General features: G+C 45.3%; 2 protein-coding genes across 3 annotated transcripts; one reads left to right on the top strand and one right to left on the bottom strand.

The window, feature by feature from the left end:
• Positions 1 to 947: 947 nt before the first annotated feature.
• Positions 948 to 5,993, bottom strand: LOC122732043 (purpurin-like). The gene is made up of 4 exons (XM_043972236.1): positions 5,917 to 5,993; positions 4,898 to 5,010; positions 2,997 to 3,209; positions 948 to 1,039 (listed from the first exon to the last, which is right to left on the bottom strand). The coding sequence occupies exons 1-4, from the start codon at positions 5,991 to 5,993 to the stop codon at positions 948 to 950; spliced, it is 495 nt and encodes a 164-aa protein (XP_043828171.1).
• On the top strand, positions 5,839 to 18,618 carry LOC122731489 (alpha-L-iduronidase-like). Of its 2 annotated transcripts, none has more exons than XM_043971616.1 (8): positions 5,839 to 6,195; positions 6,948 to 7,163; positions 8,557 to 8,678; positions 9,204 to 9,329; positions 11,266 to 11,342; positions 15,249 to 15,349; positions 15,528 to 15,632; positions 17,993 to 18,618. In XM_043971616.1, exons 1-7 carry the CDS (start codon positions 6,117 to 6,119, stop codon positions 15,629 to 15,631), a joined length of 825 nt encoding a protein of 274 aa, XP_043827551.1. In that variant the 5' UTR covers positions 5,839 to 6,116; the 3' UTR covers position 15,632; positions 17,993 to 18,618. The 2 variants fall into 2 exon arrangements, with proteins under 2 accessions (XP_043827551.1, XP_043827552.1); XM_043971617.1 differs by having other exon boundaries at positions 17,996 to 18,617.
• The last annotated feature ends 336 nt before the right edge of the window (positions 18,619 to 18,954 follow it).

Below are 18,954 nucleotides of genomic sequence, written 5' to 3'. Positions count from 1 at the left end.
ATTTGAACTCAGGTACTCCTGAATCCAGGGCCGGTGCTCTATCCACTGCGCCACCTAGCAGAACCCTATTCTAATCAGTTTTGAGCCAAAATGTCTGCAGTGATACCACAGTAGAGGTAATGGGGCAAGAGATCTGACCTTTACAGGCACCTGTGCTGTGAGGAGCTGGCTTTCCATCCTCTCCCTCCCAACTGTTTTCAGCAAACAGTCCCAAGTATCTTGAATAACCCAGTCGAGCTGCCCAAGGGGAAGATGGGAGGGAAGGGTGCTACCCAAGACTCAGTGAGTGAGAGCTGCTGACACCAGCAGGGTATCAGCTGCCCAGATGCTAGGGGTAGGAGGAGGTTGGGGAGAGGAAGGAGGCAGCAGTGACTCACCCAAAACCAGTATATTTGCATGGTACAAAGGGATTCCTATGGCCTTCCACTCCCGCTGCCCCAAATCCCAGCTTCTCGTTGAGGATCATATATAAAAGACTTAAGGGGTGGCTAGGTGGCACATTGGATAAAGCACCAGCCTGGATTCAGGAGGACCTGAGTTCAAATCCAGCCTCAGACACTTAACACTTACTAGCTGTGTGACCCTGGGCAAGTCACCTAACCCCAATTGCCTCACTAAAAATAAATAAATAAATATACATATATATATATATATATATATATATATATATATATATATATATATATATATATATATAAGACTTACGCTCAACCTAAGTGTGGGGGCTTTTAATCCCCCTTTTTTTTGTGGGCAATGGGGGTTAAGTGACTTGCCCAGGGTCACACAGCTAGTAAGTGTTAAATCACTCTTGGAGGCTTGTTCCTGTATGGGTCAGGTTAAGGAACTGGTCCCACACAAGGAGATTGGAGACGGTGAGGGATAGATAGGCAAGAGCTAAGGGTAACATCACCAACACTGTCCCCAAAACCTGAGGGTAGTGACCGGGATCAGGAGCAGAGGAGGACCAGCAGAGTGAGAGCTGAGCAACAGGAAGCAAGGTCTAGGGAGACGGTTGCCATCTGCTCAGAGCTCAGGGGAGCTGCAGGGGAGGACCACAAGCAGGAGCATTGGGGAGGGCTGGGAGCCATCGATACTGGATAAGGGCATCCAAAAGGAGGCGATGGGGTGGCGCAGTGGATAAAGCACCAAGCACCGGCCCTGGATTCAGGAGTACCTGAGTTCAAATCTGGCCTCAGACATTTGACACTAGCTGTGTGACCTTGGGCAAGTCACTTAACCCTCATTGCCCCACAAAAAAAACCCCAAAAAACCAAACACACACACACACACATACCCCAAAAGGAAGCAATGGAAGGCCTGGAGGGGATCCCTACAAGGGAGGAACAAGTCCTGACCACCCAACTGGAGCCTAGATCATACAGCTAAACAAGTATCTAAAATCACATTGGAACTCAGGTTTTTCTGACTCCAGGCCCCGCACTCTGTGGCACCACCTAACTGCAGCTAAGAGCTTTAAGGTTGACACTGTTTTCTTTATCACACCATGAGGAGAAGGCAGAGGTTCAAAACGTTCCCATAGGAAACAGGTTTAGAGTTCAAGTTTACACTGCTGTTGGAGCAAAGTTTTGAACCCAGGCCTCAACTCTAGGTCCTAAAGAAAACATGGGAAGTGCAAAGTGCCCTAGATTTAGAGCCATTCAGATCCTGGGTTCAGATTCAGGCTCTGCTACCTGTGTGACTTTGGGTAAGTTACTTTTTCTCTCTGTCCTCACTTTTCCCATCTGTGAGATGGGGATGATAATATTAATAACCAGCCCTTCTACCTCTACCTCTTAGAATCTCTAGTTTCCTTTGAGACCTATCTGCTAGATCAAAATTTCTTAAACTGTGTGTCAAAACCCTATATGGGGTCATGTAACTGAATGTGGGGGTTGTAAAAAATTTGGCAACAGTAAAAGGTTATGTATACTTATTTTATATACCTCTATACCCAGGGTTGAGTAAAAATTTCTTGGGTGAAAAGGAGTCACAAGTGGAAAAAGTTTAAGAATCCCCATGTTATACCACCTCTTCCTTGAAGCCTTCTCCAAATCCCAGCTCATTCAAGATCTCTTCCTCCTCTAATTATCTTGAATTTAGTGACCTGTTTACATGTCTTATCTCCAGGAGGATATAAGTTCCTTGAAGGAAGTCTTTTTATCCCTAGGGCTCAGCACAGTGCCTTACATATAGTAGGTGCTTAATAAATGTTTGTTGAATTAAATTACTGACATCATAGGGTTATCAGGAGGAAAATGCTTTAAGATTCAAAAATGCCACATAAATTGGACATTTTATTTCTACTATAACATGCTGTCTCAACTCATTTTTTGAGGTAAAAGATTATTATTCTACAGATGGGGAAACTGAGGCCCAGGGAGGGGAAAGTTCTTGTCCAAAGTAATAATAGCACTTTGCTTATGTTATCCTAATGAATAACCCTGTGAAATTGATGCTATTATTATGATACCCATTTTACTTATGAGACAGGCTGAGAAGGGTTAAGTAATTTGTCCAGTTTCTTGTGCAATGGATAGAGTGGTAGGCCTAGAGTCAAATCCATTCTCAGATACTAGCTGTGTGACCTTGGGCAAGTCACTTAACCTTGTTTGCCTCAGTTTCCTTAACTGTAAAATGAGCAGGAGAAGGCAATGGCAAACCACTCCAGTATCTGCCAAGAAAACTGGGGTTGTGAAGAGTCAGACACGACTGAAACGACTGAACAACAACACTTGTAAGTGTCTGAGAGAGGATTTGAATTCAGGTCTGACTCCCATGCAGTTTTCTATCCACTGCACCACCTAGCCGCCTAGATTATACAGTGAGTCATTGTCAGGGCTGGGACTAGAACCGAGGTTATGAGGGAAAGGGAGTGTGTATAGGGTTTAGGTTTCCTCCTCCATTTTTGCTGTCCAATGGATTTTAACCCTGGTCATCTATGGGCTCCATTTCACCCCATTAGTTCCTGTCCTCAATACTGACAGAGACATACACACCTGTCTGAAGCACTGGCTTGAACTGTCCAGACAAGCAGATCTCTTCTTGCTTCTGGCGGACAATCCGCTGAATAGCCGGGGGGAGGCCCCGAGGACTTCGGGAGAAGACAATGGAGTAGCCATCAGCGCAAGTCCCGTCCTCTCTCAAAACCCGGCAGGCATAGATCAGTGCGTAGTGGTTATAGTCTGTGTCAACCACCCAGTAGTCATCCCCTGAATCCAAAAACAAAGGACAGTTACTTATGGGAGGCAGGTGACAGATCAACAACGTCCAGTGACCACCCTCTTTCCCAGTGTGCCAAGACCTGTGCCTTAGAAGACAGAGAAGGTGCGGGCCTGGTTGTCCAGGAGCTTGCAGCAGGGAAAGGGGTGGGGGGGGGAATGGAAGGGGGGAAGGAGGGGTGGCAGGAAGAAACCAGAACCACATTTGAAACAGAGAAGGGTACAGAGTAGTGAGGCGTAGCCCAAATAAACCTGGTCCTGGCTGTGTCACTGACTCATTGTCTTGGGCAGGTCACTTAGAGTGAATCCTGAAGCGGAGCAGAACCTCCGGTCTGACCACGACACTTCCTTGCTCAAGAAGCTTTACTGACTCCTTATTGCCTCAAAAATAAAATAAAACTCCTCTCTCTTTGGCATGGAAAGCACTTCACAAATTGGCTCCACCCCGTCTTGTCGAATTGCTTCCCTTCTTATCCTAGCCCAGCTGACCAACATGTTGGTCCTTATACATGGCATTCAGTGCCCTTTCTCAGGCTGTCTTGAATGTCTGAAACACTCCTCTCCTCTTTCCCCTATCCCCACTCTCCCCTCCATCCCCTTCCCCTCTCTTCCTCTCTCTCCTGCCCCCCACCCCTTCCACCTCTTAGAATCCTTGGCTTCTGAAGGAAAGTTAAAGTTAAACTTAATGACTACTTCCTACATCAATTTTTTCCCAATCCCCTAGTTAGGATTATCCTCCGTTTCCCCAACTACTTTTGTATTTACTTTGTATGTGGATTTCTCTCTCATACAAGTCATTCCCCACCCCCCTCCCCAATCCCAGGAGAATATAAACTCCCTGAGGGCAGGCACTGGTTTCCTTTTTCCACTTTGTATCTCAAGTGCCATGGCACAGGACCAGTGCTTAATAAATGCTCATGGAATGAAGTAGCAAATGATATTCCTCTTCCCCACAGCGATCATTGCTAACACATCCATGCAAGAGGCAGGGGCCCTTTCTGTATCTTTGGTAACATTGGACTGGGAAGGAGATGTGATGAAATAATGGGATTTCGCAGATACTCAAAGACCCACCTGGAGATTAATCTAGACTGATTGAATCAAGTGAGAGTGATTGACTGCTGATTAGTGAGAACACCTTCAAAACCAATGGATTTGGATGACGCCAACCAATCAGCTTGAAGCAGTGTGTAAGGACCGCCTCTGTTCCAGACCTATAAAAAGCTTCCACAATGAGCTTGCTGGAGGGTTCCTGATTAAAGCAAGCTCGTGGAGGAGGACCTGAGGAAGAATCCAACCAGGCTGGAACTCTAGGCTAGATAGACCTTTTCTTAACTTTCTGAACTCCATGTTAATATCTGTATGCTTTAATAAATGTTTAATGCCCAAAGACTGGTGCTGAAGCTTCTAATTTAAGGCGATCACCCAATATAGATTTTAAACATCACAGAGAAGACTAGGTGCCACCTTAAAATGTCCAGACCCCCTATGATTGAGATCTTGGGGTTTGTTTAATCTTGCTATAGACAGGGATAAAGGATCTCACTCTTTTCCCCTCTCCAAACACATCCCCTCCTAACTCATCACCACTATAACTGGCATGGATCCTTTTCTGAGGCGGCCTTGCTGGTCCCTGGAAGAGAAGGCAGAGCCATGGAAGGCCCTCAAACTCCACCTACCTCCACTGGATAGGTAGCTGGCCAGGCCTTGGTAAGTCATGAACATCTTCGCTGGGGTGGTTGGGTCAGGGACTGTATATTGGGCCGCCATGTCTGCGCAGATCACCCAGAACCTGGGAAAAGGAATGGAGACCTTGGGTGAGGTCTTGGGTGAGAACTTACCCTCAGGGAGCTGCTAGTCTTGGGAGGTGATGGAGGACGGGAGGGATGGAGACAAGACTCACCCATGGAGCAGATAACCAGGTGGACTGCCAGTAATTAAGGATTAATGTGTGTACTATAGGGAAGAGGAGAATGGGGAGGGGGCTTCCTGAGGAGGAGGGGCAGGATTTAAGATGCTGTGGGGGAGGGTTTGGCTGGGATCTGTCATTTCATTGACATGTAGAGCTTCCAAGGAGGGGGTACCCAGAGCTTCAGCTTGTGGTCCTGGAATGTTGCTTGTGGCACTTAGAGATAAAGTGATTTGCCTTGGGTCATAGAGCCTTTATTATGTTAGAGGTGTTCTCTCTTCCTAAACTCTATTATATATTATATACCCCCTCAAAGCCGCTTTCGGCCACTAGGTGGCACAATGGGTAGAAAGCCAGGCCTGGAGTCAGGAAGACTCCTATTTCTGAGTTCAAATCTGGCTTTAGACACTTACTAGCTGTGTAATTCCGGGCAAATCACTTAGCCCCGTTTGCCTCAGTTTCCTCGTTTGTAAAATGAGAATAATAATAACATCTGCTTTATAAGGTTGTCTGAGAGCCACTCAAGGTTAAGTATTTTGAAAATCTTATAGTGCCATGTCTTTTGTTTGTTTGTTTTTGTTTTTTCGGGGCAATGAGGGTTAAGTGACTTGCCCAGGGTCACACAGCTAGTTAGTGTCAAGTGTCTGAGGTCAGATTTGAACTCGGGTCCTCCTGAATCCAGGGGCAGTGCTTTATCCACTGTGCCACCTGGCTGCCCCCTTAAGTGATTCCCAAGGTCCTTTCTAGCTCCTGTGACTCCCTGGGGCCTGAGAAGGTGGCTAGAAACACCTGGTGGAGCGCCCAGTGGTGGGTGGGAAGCACCATCTGTTCCAGGCTACCCCTCCTTCTAGGTCATAGCCCAGCATCAGAACCTGCTGCTGTCACAGGCCAGCAACACCCTGAACTATACCCTGCTGAGCAATGATAATGCCTTCCTGAGCTACCACCCACACCACTTTACCCAGAGGACACTGACTGCCCGCTTCCAGATGAACAACACCAAGCCACCCCATGTGCACCTGGTCCGAAAGCCGGTGCTCACTGCCATGGGGCTGCTGGCTCTGCTGGGTAAGGGCCACTGAACCATGCAGATCCTGGGCAGGAGGCTCCCCAGCCCTGGTGACCTCTCTCCTGTCCCTCTGCCAGTTTCCCTTTATTGCCTCTCTGCCCCTCTGCCAGTCTCACTCCTTTCTCCCTCTTGCCATCATCCGTCTGTCTCCCCTTCAGGCTCTTCTTTCTCTTGGTCTTTCTCCCTTCTCTCATCCCCTCCCTCTCCTTTCTGTCTCTTCCTCAACTCTGGTTCTCTTCCCCTTTGTCTCTCCTCCTTGCCTTCTCTCTCTTTTCTCTGTTTCTTTCTGTTTGTGTCTCCCTCTTTTATCTCTTTTTCTGCCTCTTTTTTCTTTTTCCTCTCTGTCTCTGTATGCCTTCCTCACTTCTCTGCCTCTCTCAATTCTCTCCCTTTTTCCTCTCTACTTTTATCTCTCTTTCTCCCTCTGTTTCTGTCTCCCACATACATTCTTTATTTCTCTTTCCCCACACTCTGTTCCTCACCCTATCTCTTTCTTTTTTCCTTGCCCCTTTCTTTCCCATTCCATCTCTGATGGGGACCGAACACACTCCCCCTGGATTAGCGGCAGGGGGTGAAAGAGGATCCTGCAAGGACCGTGCTTAGCCTGAAGGAATGAAATTCTAAAGGTGGAGTGAACAATGGGAGGAATGGATATCCTGGGGCCCCTCCCTTCACACCCCACATCCCCGGCAGAAAAGCATATCCAGTTCAGTGGCTAAGCACAGGTGTTGCAGTTTTCCTGTACTTACAGGTGAAAACCAGCTGTGGGCAGAGGCTCAGTGTGATGGGCTTCTGGTGGACAGCAATCACACACTGGGAGTACTAGCCGCCTCCCACTGGCCCGAGGAGCCATCTTCATCAGACAGCTGGCAGGCTACCGTGCTGGTGTATGCCAGTGACGACAATCGAACATCTGCCAACCTCAGCACAGTCACCATACGGCTCAACAATGTCCCACCAGCCTCTGGTGAGAGCCTGGGGCCAGAGGGGAGTTGGGGGAGCTCCAAACCCCACTTTTGTCCTTCACCCTCTTCCTGTACAAGAAACTCCTGTGAGTCCCCATCAGCTATGGGATAAAGCTAGGGGACTATTGTCTGACACTCAAGGAAGCATCATGGGATAGTAGAAAGATCCCTGGCTGTGACATTTCTTAGTCATGTGATACTGGGCGAGTCATTTGCCATCTTTGGGCCTCAGTTTCTTCAAAACGGGGATAATCCCTTCTCTGTCTACTTTACAGGTTTGTGGTGACCAGAGCACTTTGTAAAGTCCTGTGGATAGGGGGGCAATTATTAAGATTATTTAAGACCCTCCCAGCCTTACTCCTGAACCCTCATCAAAGTTTCTAGTTCTAGTTCTAGTTTATGAGCTGGATGACTTCCCCTCACCCCAACTACCCTCTATGGACCTTGTCCTCCAGCTTGGCTAGTCTCATCACTGCTTCTCACATAAGCCTATCCTCCTCTCTAAATCCTGTCCGTCCTTTAGGGCCTTCTCAAAGTCTCACAGTGTCAGGAAGCCTTCCCATTGAGCTCTCTCTCTCTCTCCCCCTCCCCCTCCCCCTCCCCCTTCCCCTCCCCCTCCCCCTTTCCTCCCTCTTCCTCTCCCCTTCTCCCTCTCCCTCTCTCTGTCCTCCTTTCTTCCTTCTCTCCTTGGACCGACTGCCTACAGCAATTGAGGTATAGGATCATGTTGTTCAGTTGTTTCAGTCATATCTGCTCTCTATGACCTCATTTAAGGTTTTCTTGACAAAGACTCTAGAGTCATTTGCCATTTCCTTCTCCAGCTCATTTTATATGTGAGGAAACTGAGGCAAACAGAGTTAAATGACTTGCCCAGGGTCACATCGCTAGTAAGTGTCTGAGACTAGATTTGAACTCAGAAAGATGAGTCTTCCTGACTCCAGGACCAGAATTCTATTCACTGCCCCCTGAGAAGGTATCTGCTCCAATCCAAACTTGAAGCAAGACTTTCATCACCACTCCCAATGAGAAGACATCCGTATAGCCATCTGATACCACCACACCGATGGGAGGCTCCTTCTGGAGGAAGCTCATTCTACATATGGGAAGTTCTAATTTTTGGGAAGTTTTTTTCTTACCACAAACTGAAATCTGCCTCCTTGCATCTTCTGTTCCTAGTTTGTGCCCCCTGGGAACAAACAGAGCTAGTCTGAGCTCTCTTCCTCATTTAGTCCATCAGATACTCTAAGACAGGGACCACATCTTCTCCAGAATTCTTACAACCCCCTTGGCCCATCCTTTTACCTTGCCACCCTATCATGTTTCCCGTCTCCAGTCATGACTCACCCTTTCTTATTTGTTGAATCTCATGGGATCCATTTCTCTGCCTCTCTCCAGACCTTGTCTACATGACCTACTATATGGACAATAATCTCACCAGTCCTTACCTGGAGTGGAAGAAACTTGGCTCACCTGTCTTCCCCACCAGAAAGCAATTTCAGCAAATGAGAGAGACTGAGGTACAGCCAGAGAGATTGGGTGGGGGTCCATGGAGGAAACAGAACTTGATGTTGAGAAGGGATGAGGCAACAGCATGGAAATAAGGAATCATAAAAGGGAGAAGAGGGGGCCACAGCAATATTGGGAAAGACAGGGAGAAGGTTCGTGGATGAGGGGTGGCAGGAGGGACATGAGGGATTCAGGGATAAAGTGAAGGTCCTAAAGGCCCAAGAGAGAAGTGGGACCAGAATGATCCCTGGTCTGAGGGATATGGTTGGAGAGATGAAGGATTTACATTTGTCCTTGCTCAGTGAAATGAGCCATAGAATTAGAGCCAGGCGCTGTAGATTCCAGTCTCTTCTCTCAGAGCCTCAGTTTCCCCCTCTGTAAAATGAAAGGGTCACATGTTTCCTAAGGGCCTTCCCACTGGACAGTCTACAATTCTATTCCATGCTTCTAAGTACTTGGAAATGCCATCTAGTTCAGTGTGAGGGGGTTGTTTAATTCCCATAACCAGCTCCTGATGTCCTGTTGTATTTCTGTAGGATGCAGTAACCACGGGTCCATTCCCATTTCCTGAAGATGGCCAGCTGACCCTAAAGTGGGAGCTTCCGATACCCTCAGTCCTTCTCCTTCATGTGTGTTCAAGGCCACACCTTCCCCCAAACCAGGTACGACACTGGGGTTCCCCACCCAAAGACAAAGGCACAAACCCCTACTTGAGACCTCTTATAAGGAACCACTAGGGTCTTATCACAGCCCACTCTGTACAACAAACATAAGAAGCAATGAGGCAAATACAAGAGGCCAAGGGCCTGTTTTCAAATTCCACTTCAGGTATAAGAAATTGAAGCAACGCTCTGAAAATGCCAGCCACCTCAGGAAAGGGAGCCTATTAAGCTCCTAAGAACTTGGGGTTCCCTGGGGAACAGGGTGGAAAAAGGCCCAGAGGTTAGAATGAACCAAGTGGGGAAGAATATGGGAAGGAAAATGGGAGGGAACAGACTCTTCTGGAGCTGAGGGACCTTTTTAGTAGTGAAGTTTGAAGAGGGTGTAGGTTTAAGGGGAGAGGGGATAGCTTCCACTGTGGATGTCTGTACATTGAGATCCTAACAGGACATCCAGATGGAGATGTCCAGCAATTGAAGCAAAGGGCCTGGAGTTCAAGCAAAAAATTGGAACTGGGTATGTAAATTTGGGCATCATCTGAATAGAGACAATTATTGATCATCATCATTGATGAAGGGAGGGAATGTTTAAAAAAAAAGAATTAATAAGAGGACCCAGGATGGAGCCTTGGGAAACCCATTTATCAAAGCAAAAAAATGGGGGATGGGCTAGCAAGGAACCATCATCACATAGGGAGGAGGAGAATGAGAAGAGAGCAGTGTCATGGAGGCCAAAGAGAGTCTATCTAAGAGAGAAGGGGTGGGCAGCTAGGTGGCGCAGTGGATAGAGCACCGGCCCTGGATTCAGGAGGACCTGAGTTCAAATCTGGACTCAGACACTTGACACTTACTAGCTGTGTGACCCTGGGCAAGTCACTTAACCCCCCCCCCAAAAAAAAAGAGAGAAGGGGGAGATGGACAGTGTTGAAAGCAGAGGAAATGTGAAGAAACACAAGGACTGAGAAAAGACCCATGGGCTCAGCAATTGGGGTCATGGATGTCCCTGCAAAGAGCAGCTCCACAGTTGAATGGTGGGGTCAGAAGGTAGATCTCAAAGGGTTGAGGAGAGTGGGTAGTGATGAGGAAGGAGACACAATGACTAAGAATTTGGCTGTGAAAGGGGGAAATGTACAGGGTAATGGCTTGAAAGGTTGGCAGGATCAAGTAAGGTCTGCTCTTTTTCAATTTATTATTGATTTGTTTTTAGTATTCTTTTCTGTTTTAATTTTGAGTTCCAAATTTTCTCCCTGCCTCCCTCCCCACCCTGAGAAGGTAAACAATATCAATTACACATGTGAAATCATGAAAAACAGACTTTCATGTTAACCATATTTCAAAGAACAAAGCAAGAATAAAGAAAGTGAGAAAATGATACTTCAATATGCACTCAAAGCTCATCAGTTCTCTCTGGAGGAGGAGCATGTTTTCACCATCTAGTCCTTTGGAATTGTCTTGGATCATTGTATTGATCAGAGCAGCCAAGTTCAAGTAAGGTTTTTTTTGTTGTTTGTTTGCTTTTTTAGTGAGGCAATTGGGGTTAAGTCCCTTACAATCTTTGAGTACAAACATCTTAATTTTATTTATTTATTTTTTTGATGTGGGGCAATGAGGGTTAAGTGACGTGCCCAGGGTCACACAGCTAGTAAGTGTCAAGTGTCTGAGGCCCAGATTTGAACTCAGGTCCTCCTGACTCCAGGGCCAGTGCTCTATCCACTGCGCCACCTAGCTGCCCCTAAAGTAAGGTTTTTAAGAAAAGGGGAGATCTGGACATTTCTGTTAGCAACAGGGAAGGTCCCTATCCTCTAGGCAGAGAGATTTAAAGTCTCCTGACCCTCCAGATTTCAAATGCTGTGGTCTCGCCAGGGGACTGGGGCTCTTTGGTGGTGAACTGGCTCCATTCACACTGACAAGGTTTCTCTCTTGCCTTACCCCTGGATAGGTGAATGGCGTCCGAATCTTGCCTCTCACCAGAGGGCAGATCACTCTGCTCTGGGATGATAGCTGTGTGAACTCAAAGTATGTATATGGCTCGTGGGAACCCCTGAGGAATGTGGGATCTCAGGGCTGGGAGGGTCCTTTACAATCTTTGAGTACAAACATCTTAATTTTACTTTTTTTTTTTTTTTGATGTGGGGCAATGAGGGTTAAGTGACATGCCCAGGGTCACACAGCTAGTAAGTGTCAAGTGTCTGAGGCCAGATTTGAACTCAGGTCCTCATGACTCCAGGGCCGATGCTTTATCCACTGTGCCACCTGGCTGTCCCTACATCTTAATTTTACTGATGAGGAAATTGAAGCCCAATGTCACTGACTTACTACGATGCTTTTGACACACTCTTTAAATGGGGAAGTAGCTCAGAGAGAATATTCTCTGGGAGGATGCATGCACTGACTTCTATTTTTATCTTTCATCATGGGTTCATAGAATGTCAGAGTGAGGAACAACCTTAAAAATCATATCTTTCAATCCTCTTTTTACAAAGGAAGAAACTGAGATACAGAGAAGGGAAGAGACTTGGCTAAGGTCACACAGCTGGTTAGTGGCAAAGTCAAGAGTTTTACCCCCACTGTTCTTTCTGTAGCAAATTTATGGTTCACAAAGTAATTTCCTCATAACAGTCCTATAAAGCAAAGAGTTTCAACCAATACCATTATCCCTATTTCATAGATAAGAAAATTGAGGCATAGAAGCAAGAAGTAGCTCAGGGTCACATAGCCAAAAAGTGTTGGAATAGACCCAACCAGCGTGCTGAAGCCAGCTCAAGCAAATACTAAGAGCTGATTGTTAAATTTTTAGTGTGAACATTTACACTTTGGAAATCAGCAAATGCTTACAAACAGGCCTTGACTTACTGTTTTGCTGATCATATAGTCTTAAGAAAGTGATGAAGAAAATATTAATAATGCAGATTAAATTTAAGAATATGTGGTGCAGGGGGCGGCTAGGTGGCGCAGTAGATAAAGCACCGGCCCTGGATTCAGGAGTTACTGAGTTCAAATCCGGCCTCAGACACTTGACACTTACTAGCTGTGTGACCCTGGGCAAGTCACTTAACCCCCATTGCCCTGCAAAAAAACAAAAACAAAAACAAACCCAAACAAACAAAAAAAAGAAGAATATGTGGTGCTTTCTACCCCACCCCCACCCCCCACCCAAGAGCCAGTTGTTAAAACATTTACCATCAAATCCCTGACCCAAAATCTTATCTGGTCTAGGGCTCTTTCTTCTAGACACCTCAGTGGAAGGAGTTTTGGATTTGAAGCCAAAGAGATGTGGGTTCAAATGCCAGTTCTGACATTCAGTAGAGGGCCAAGTTATAAAATTGTCCAATAGATTGTTCAATTATATTTCAGACTTTAGACTTACTGCTGCAAAGCTCTTGGATTGCAGAGCAGAAAGGGAATTTAGAGATGGTTTGGTCTGATCATCCTTTCAGCCTCAAGAGGGAGAATCAGAGCCCCAGGGAAGAAAAGTGTCTCGTGGAAGATCATTCAGCTATACTCCAGCCATACTTATATACTGTTTCTCTGTACACCCCAGTAAGCTTTTTTTCTCCCTTTTATACGGATTTAGGGACTAAGAGTCCCTGGCTTTCCGAACTAGAACTCCTTCCATTATACGACACTGCCCCCTTCTGTCCTATTGCAAGGTCAGTCACCCAGCAATATCCAGTAATTTCGAGAGGGGAGGGAAGCTGACCTGGGGAGATCATTCATATTAGAGGTGACAACTGAGCTGAGCCTTGAGGGAAGCTAGAAATTGCCAAAGGGGAATCAGATGTGAGAAGGGGGAGTTTTTCAGTGTTTCAGGTGGGAAATGGGACTTCAAGTATAGGGGAATTTAGGCAGGCCAGTCTGGCTGGAATGAGAGTATGTGAGGGAAGGTAATGTGCATAGTAATAGTCTGAAGGGGAAGGTTGGAACCAGACTGTGAAGGCCTTTAAATGCCCAACCTTAGGGTCTGGATTCTCAGAGTTAGGGGATTAAATTATACTTCTTTCTCTCCTTCTTTCCTTGATTTGCCCCTTACCATGGGCTGGGACTCAGAATTGGCAGTTGGCCCTAAGTCAATGCAACCATGGACTGAATCCTCATCCCGACACTGCTTTTAGTCCTAATCGGTTTTTTTTTTGTTTTTTGTTTTTTGCGGGGCAATGGGGGTTAAGTGACTTGCTCAGGGTCACACAGCTAGTAAGTGTCTGAGGCCGGATTTGCACTCAGGTACTCCTGAATCCAGGGCTGGTGCTTTATCCACTGCTCCACCTAGCTACCCCAGTCCTAATCTTGATACACTTGATCCAACCCTGACAATAATCTTGACCCAAACCCCAAAGGGCAAAACTTGTAGGATTGATGAACAATTGTAGAGAGATGAATTTTGGCTCCATGATACTTCCTCACTCAAGAAACTACCGTGATTCCCTGTTGCCTCTAGAAGAAAATATACAGTCCTCATCTTGGCATTTAAATTTCTTTATGGTCTGACTCAAGCCTGTCTTTTCACATATTTTTTAGAATGTTATTTTTCCCCAATTACATGTAAAAACCATTTAAAAAAACTATTTAAAAACTTTGTGCTTCAAATTATCTTCTTCCCTCCCTCCTCAGCCCCACTTAAGAACGCAAGCAATTCAGTATAAGTTTATATGTGTGTGGTCATGCAAAACATTTCTGTATTAGTCAGGTTGTGAAAAAAAAACAGACAAAAGAAACCTCAAGAAAAATAAACTAAAAAAAAAGCTTCAATATGTATTCAGACACCACCTTTCTCTGGAGATGGATCACATTTTTCATCATATGTCCTTCAGAATTGTCTTAGAGCGTTGTATTGCTGAGAATAGCTAAGTCATTCACAGCTGATCATACAATATTGCTGCTACCTTGTACATAGTATATTTCACTTTTCATCAGTTCATGCAAGTCTTTCCAGGTTTTTCTGAGAGCATTTTGCTCATCATTTGCATTTGCTCATCATTTTGTATAGCACAACAGTGTTCTGTCTTTCTAGATTTATTTACACATTATTCCCTTTTGTGCACATCTCATTCCAACCAAATTAGCTGACATATTATTGTCTCTTGTATATGAAATTCTGTCTCTCACCTTCATGTATTTGGCCATGCTTGGGATTCGTGTTCTCCTTGCTAACTTTTAGAATAACCTTAGCTTTTTTCCCAGGCTCAGCTTAGGTGCCACCACCTGCTACAGAAAGCCTTTTTTTCATGTCCCTAGTTGTTAATGTTCACCCCTCACCCAATTATATTGTATTTCTTTATCTTTTTAAATGCTATCTCCCCCCAGATTATTGTAAACTCTTTGAGGGCAGATTCTGGTTTGGGTTTGTGCTTGTATCTTGTGAGCTAAACATAGTGCCTTGCACATAGTAGGTACTTAAAAATGTTTATTGAATTAGATTGATGAATGAGAAAACTTTCTAACAATTAGAGCTGTCCAAAAAATAGAGTGGATTGAAGAGGTAAGAAGTCCCCATCACTCGAAGTGTTTAAGAAGAGGGTGGATATCTTTGCTCCAAGAAGGGATTTATGGTTAGATACGTGATATATTTTTCGGGCAGCTAGATGGTGCAATGGATAGAATACTACGTTTGGAGTCATCTTCCTGAGTTCAAATCCAGCTGCAGATTCTTATTAGCTGTGTGACCCTGGGGCACCTCACTTAAGCCTGTTTGCCTCAGTTTCCTCATCTGTAAAATGAGCTGGAGAAGGAAATGGCAAACCACTCTGGTATCATTGCCAAGAAAACCCCCAATAGGGTCATGAAAAGTCAGACATGACTGAAAAATGATTGAACAAATGGGATGTACTAAATGGTCTTAGAGGTCTTACACCTTTGAATCTCTAAGCCTGACTCAAACTGGAGGGTCTTGAGGCCCATAGCTATTCTCCTTCTGTTCCTCCACAGGTGTCTGAGGACATATGAGGTTGAATTCTCCCAACATGGACATAGTTACAGAGGGATCAACAGGAAGGAGTCAACTTTCAACCTTTTTGTCTTTGCTCCAGGTAAGGCCCCCAAACCCTGGGGTGCCTGCTTTTCATTCCCCTCACACCATCCCCAGCCCAACCTTGTTATCCCTTTGACCTCCCCTCCTCCCTCCCAAAACTTCCCACCCCCACCCCGCTTCTTTTCCCCTGAGATTTCTGCAGCAATAGTATCCAAATTCCTTTCACTCCTGTACAGACAATGCCAATGTCACTGGCTTCTACCGGCTCCGCGCTGTGGACTACTGGGGCCGCCCAGGCCCATTCTCCATCCCCATTTACTACAAAGAGGCAGCGACATGAGGTGAGCAATGGTCCAGTGAGACAACTCTCCACTGGAGACCTGCACAGGCTGGGAATCCTGGGACTGATGCTCATCAAGGGGAGACACCTGTGGTGCTAAGGACTTGAAGTGGACCTCAAGTCAGAGGACCCAGGCTAGAGTCCTCGCTTTGATACTTTACAGCTGTGTGAGCTTGGCCACATCTCCTTGGGCATCCATTTCCTCATCTGTGAAGTAGGGACAATAACATTTAACAAGACCCCATGAAGTAATTTTGAGGAAAGGGCTTTTTCAGTCTCACAATTAATATTCTATCAACCATCAAGTAGAAATGCTCTTGGGACCAGGCCTATGATGGTGCTCCCTCCCGCCCCTGCAGGGCCAGCAGACCTGTCCTTCCTTTTATTTTTCTTCCTTGAGGGTCCAGTGAAAAGACCTCCAGAACCTTGCTTCTTAGCAATCATCATCATAGTCCCCATCACCCAAACTCCTATTTCTGTGGCCCTATAACACTGGTAAAATGCTTTCCCCATAACAGTCATGAGAGGTGCATTGTACAAGGATTATTATATTGATTTGCACACTGAAGCCAAGAGATGAAGGGACTTGTCCGAGGTGAAGGGCCTCAGTGAGGGTCTGAGCTGGGATCTGAACCCTCTTGGCTCCCAGGTCGAGTTCAGAATCTTTCACTCGGCCCTCCACAGTCTGGTGCCATCATCTCTTTCTCTTCCATCTGATGTCACTCACCTTGATTCACTTTGCTTCTCGGCCATCTGCTTCTCATTAGCCGATCAGCACGTAGTCGTCCCTTCCCCCATCTCCCTGCCTCATTTCCAGTTCCAGAACCCTAATTAAATCAATTCTGTCATTGCTTTGGCAGGGGTGGGGGGGCCGTCTCCTTTATGGCTCCATTCATTATTCCTGTAATCTTCCAAACCAAAATATGCCTCCCTGGCCACCAGTCCCCCATATATGTTCTCTCCTCTCATTGCATTTATATCCCTAGCACTTAATATAGTGCATAGCACACATGCTTTTTAAATTCTTGTTCCAGCCACACTGCTCCATAGTTTGTTCTCTGAATGTGCTGAACATTACTTAGACCATTCCCCATGCCCAGGATGATTTTCCTTCCCCATTTCTCCTACTGGAATTTCTACCCATTCTTTTTCTTGTTTTTTGGTGAGGCAACTGGGGTTAAGTGACTTGCCCAGGGTCACACAGCTAGTAATTGTTAAGTGTCTGAGGCCGGATTTGAACTCAGGCCCTCCTGAATCCAGGGCCAGTGCTCTATCCACTCTACCCATTCTTTAAAGCCCACCTCCTCTATGAAGCCTTCCTTGTTCTGCTTTGTCAGTAATGGCCATCCCCCTTGGCCCTCCCATGGCACTTGATTATTATTTCTGCAACAAACACATCATGTAACATGAACTAAAGGCCTTTGTTTGCCACAAGGCTTGGGCTGCCTCTCCCAGGTGAGGACTCTGATGGGGGAGTATCCTATAAGGCAGAAAGTTTTAAAAGTAGGGTAAGTAAACTCATACACTATCAATGGATCTTTCAGTTGGTCTAACCTTGACAGAGAAGAATTAGGAATTCTGGGAGAAAAATCACTAAGCTGCACTCTTTTTACTTAATGATCTCAATTTTGCACACATACCCAAGAAGGTCCAAGAGAGACCAGGCTGCTACATACCAACATATAACCACCCTTTAATTAATTAATTAATTAATTTATTTATTTTGTGGGGCAATGAGGGTTAAGTGACTTGCCCAGGGTCACACAGCTAGTAAGTGTCAAGTGTCTGAGGTTAGATTTGAACTTAGGTCCTCCTGAATCCAGGGCCAGTGCTTTATCCACTGCGCCACCTAGTTGCCCCCATAACCACCCTTTTAGTGGTAGCAAAAAACTTGAAAACAATTAGGTGACTTCCCATTAAATGGGGAATGGCAGAACAAACTGTGGCTCGTGAAAGTAAAGGAAGATTAATATTCTACAAAATGGATGGATATGAAGAATTCAGAGAAATAGGAAACAACTTATTTGAACTTATGTAAAACAAAGTAAGTCGGATCAGGGAAGCACTATATTCAATGCCTACACAAATGTAAGGGAAATGGCATTCAAGAGCAGTTCAGCTCTGATTAATTGCAATGATTGATGTTGGTTTTGGAGAATTGATGATGAAATGCTCTTCCCTCTTCTTGGTAAAGAGGCGGAACACTGCATGGGGTATCTTGTGCACAGGCTATGTTGGTTTGCTTTGTTCAAATGGTTTTCTTTGTTGTAAGGGAAGATTCAATAAGGGGGACAGTTTAAGGGGAAATGACATGTAAATATCAAAGGGAACAATATGATTATTAAAACTTTTTTTTTAAAGCAGGGTTGTCTGAGCAGACACAGAAGCAGCAGTCAGACATAAAAACGACGGAACATATGGTCATCCATGATGTCCCAACCCGAGGAATCATGGCTAGATCTCAATGATTTCAGAGCCTATGAAAGAGACTTCTGTATTCTTCAAAGAAGACTCCCAGGAAGACTTGCAGATGGCAGGCAGCACCATAACCCAAGCATTTGCCATAAGGATGGTGTTCTTGAAATGACCGTGTACTTTTCCCACTATGCTGAGAATCAAAGGGGATTAAAGAGGAATTAGATTATAAGTCCTCTGGAGGTGGGGGAGATGGCATTTATTTTGTGTGGGTATAGAGAATGCTTTTACTAACTGATTCCCATCACCATTATTTATATTGTTTCACATCTTGATTAAATGCTTTTACTATTGGATTTGTCTCTTGTATGGTCTAGCAATAGAGAATGCTTTTACTAACTGATTCCCATCACCATTATTTATATTGTTTCACATCTTGATTAAATGCTTTTACTATTGGATTTGTCTCTTGTATGGTCTAGCAATAGAGAATGGCTTGGATGGGGGCTCAGGTTGTGAGTGGTGTGACTGACTGCCTCAAATAGCCATGCTGAACCTGGGCAATAGCAAAGGATGCTATGATTGCATATTATGGTTGTATTTATGTCTTATCTCAGTACTAGATTGTGACCTCCATGAGGTCAAGGACTGGATCCCATCTAAATTGTTATATTCTTGTTAAATTGACTTGCTCACAGCCACAGAGTGGGTAGGTTGGTCATCCTGTTTAGAACTGGAAAATATTGTACCCTTATTCTATAGATAAGAAAACTAAGGTCTCCAGAGGTTAAGTGACTTGGTCACAGCCATGTCTTCTGACTTCTGAAGCAAGGTTTTTTCTACTCCATTCCGCTAATAAAGCAGTGATGATAAAGATGACCACTTCTGACTGCACCAGCTCTTACTGC

Source organism: Dromiciops gliroides, chromosome 6 (assembly GCF_019393635.1).
Source record: "Dromiciops gliroides isolate mDroGli1 chromosome 6, mDroGli1.pri, whole genome shotgun sequence".
Classification (NCBI taxonomy): Eukaryota; Metazoa; Chordata; class Mammalia; order Microbiotheria; family Microbiotheriidae; genus Dromiciops; species Dromiciops gliroides.
Note: the sequence above shows the minus strand (reverse complement) of the source record. Positions and strands in the feature narration are given on the sequence as shown.

Coding starts and splice junctions, on each gene's coding strand:
- LOC122732043 (XM_043972236.1), bottom strand. CDS start 5,993: ATGCTGGGCTATGACCTAGAAGGAGGGGTAGCCTGGAACAGATGGTGC. Junction 3,210..4,897: donor CAGCTACCTATCCAGTGGAG/GTAGGTGGAGTT, acceptor TTTTGGATTCAG/GGGATGACTACTGGGTGGTT. Junction 1,040..2,996: donor CAAGCCAGTGCTTCAGACAG/GTGTGTATGTCT, acceptor CCTCCCCTGCAG/CTCCCCTGAGCTCTGAGCAG.
- LOC122731489 (XM_043971616.1), top strand. CDS start 6,117: ATGAACAACACCAAGCCACCCCATGTGCACCTGGTCCGAAAGCCGGTG. Junction 8,679..9,203: donor AGCAAATGAGAGAGACTGAG/GTACAGCCAGAG, acceptor GTATTTCTGTAG/GATGCAGTAACCACGGGTCC. Junction 15,350..15,527: donor CCTTTTTGTCTTTGCTCCAG/GTAAGGCCCCCA, acceptor ACTCCTGTACAG/ACAATGCCAATGTCACTGGC.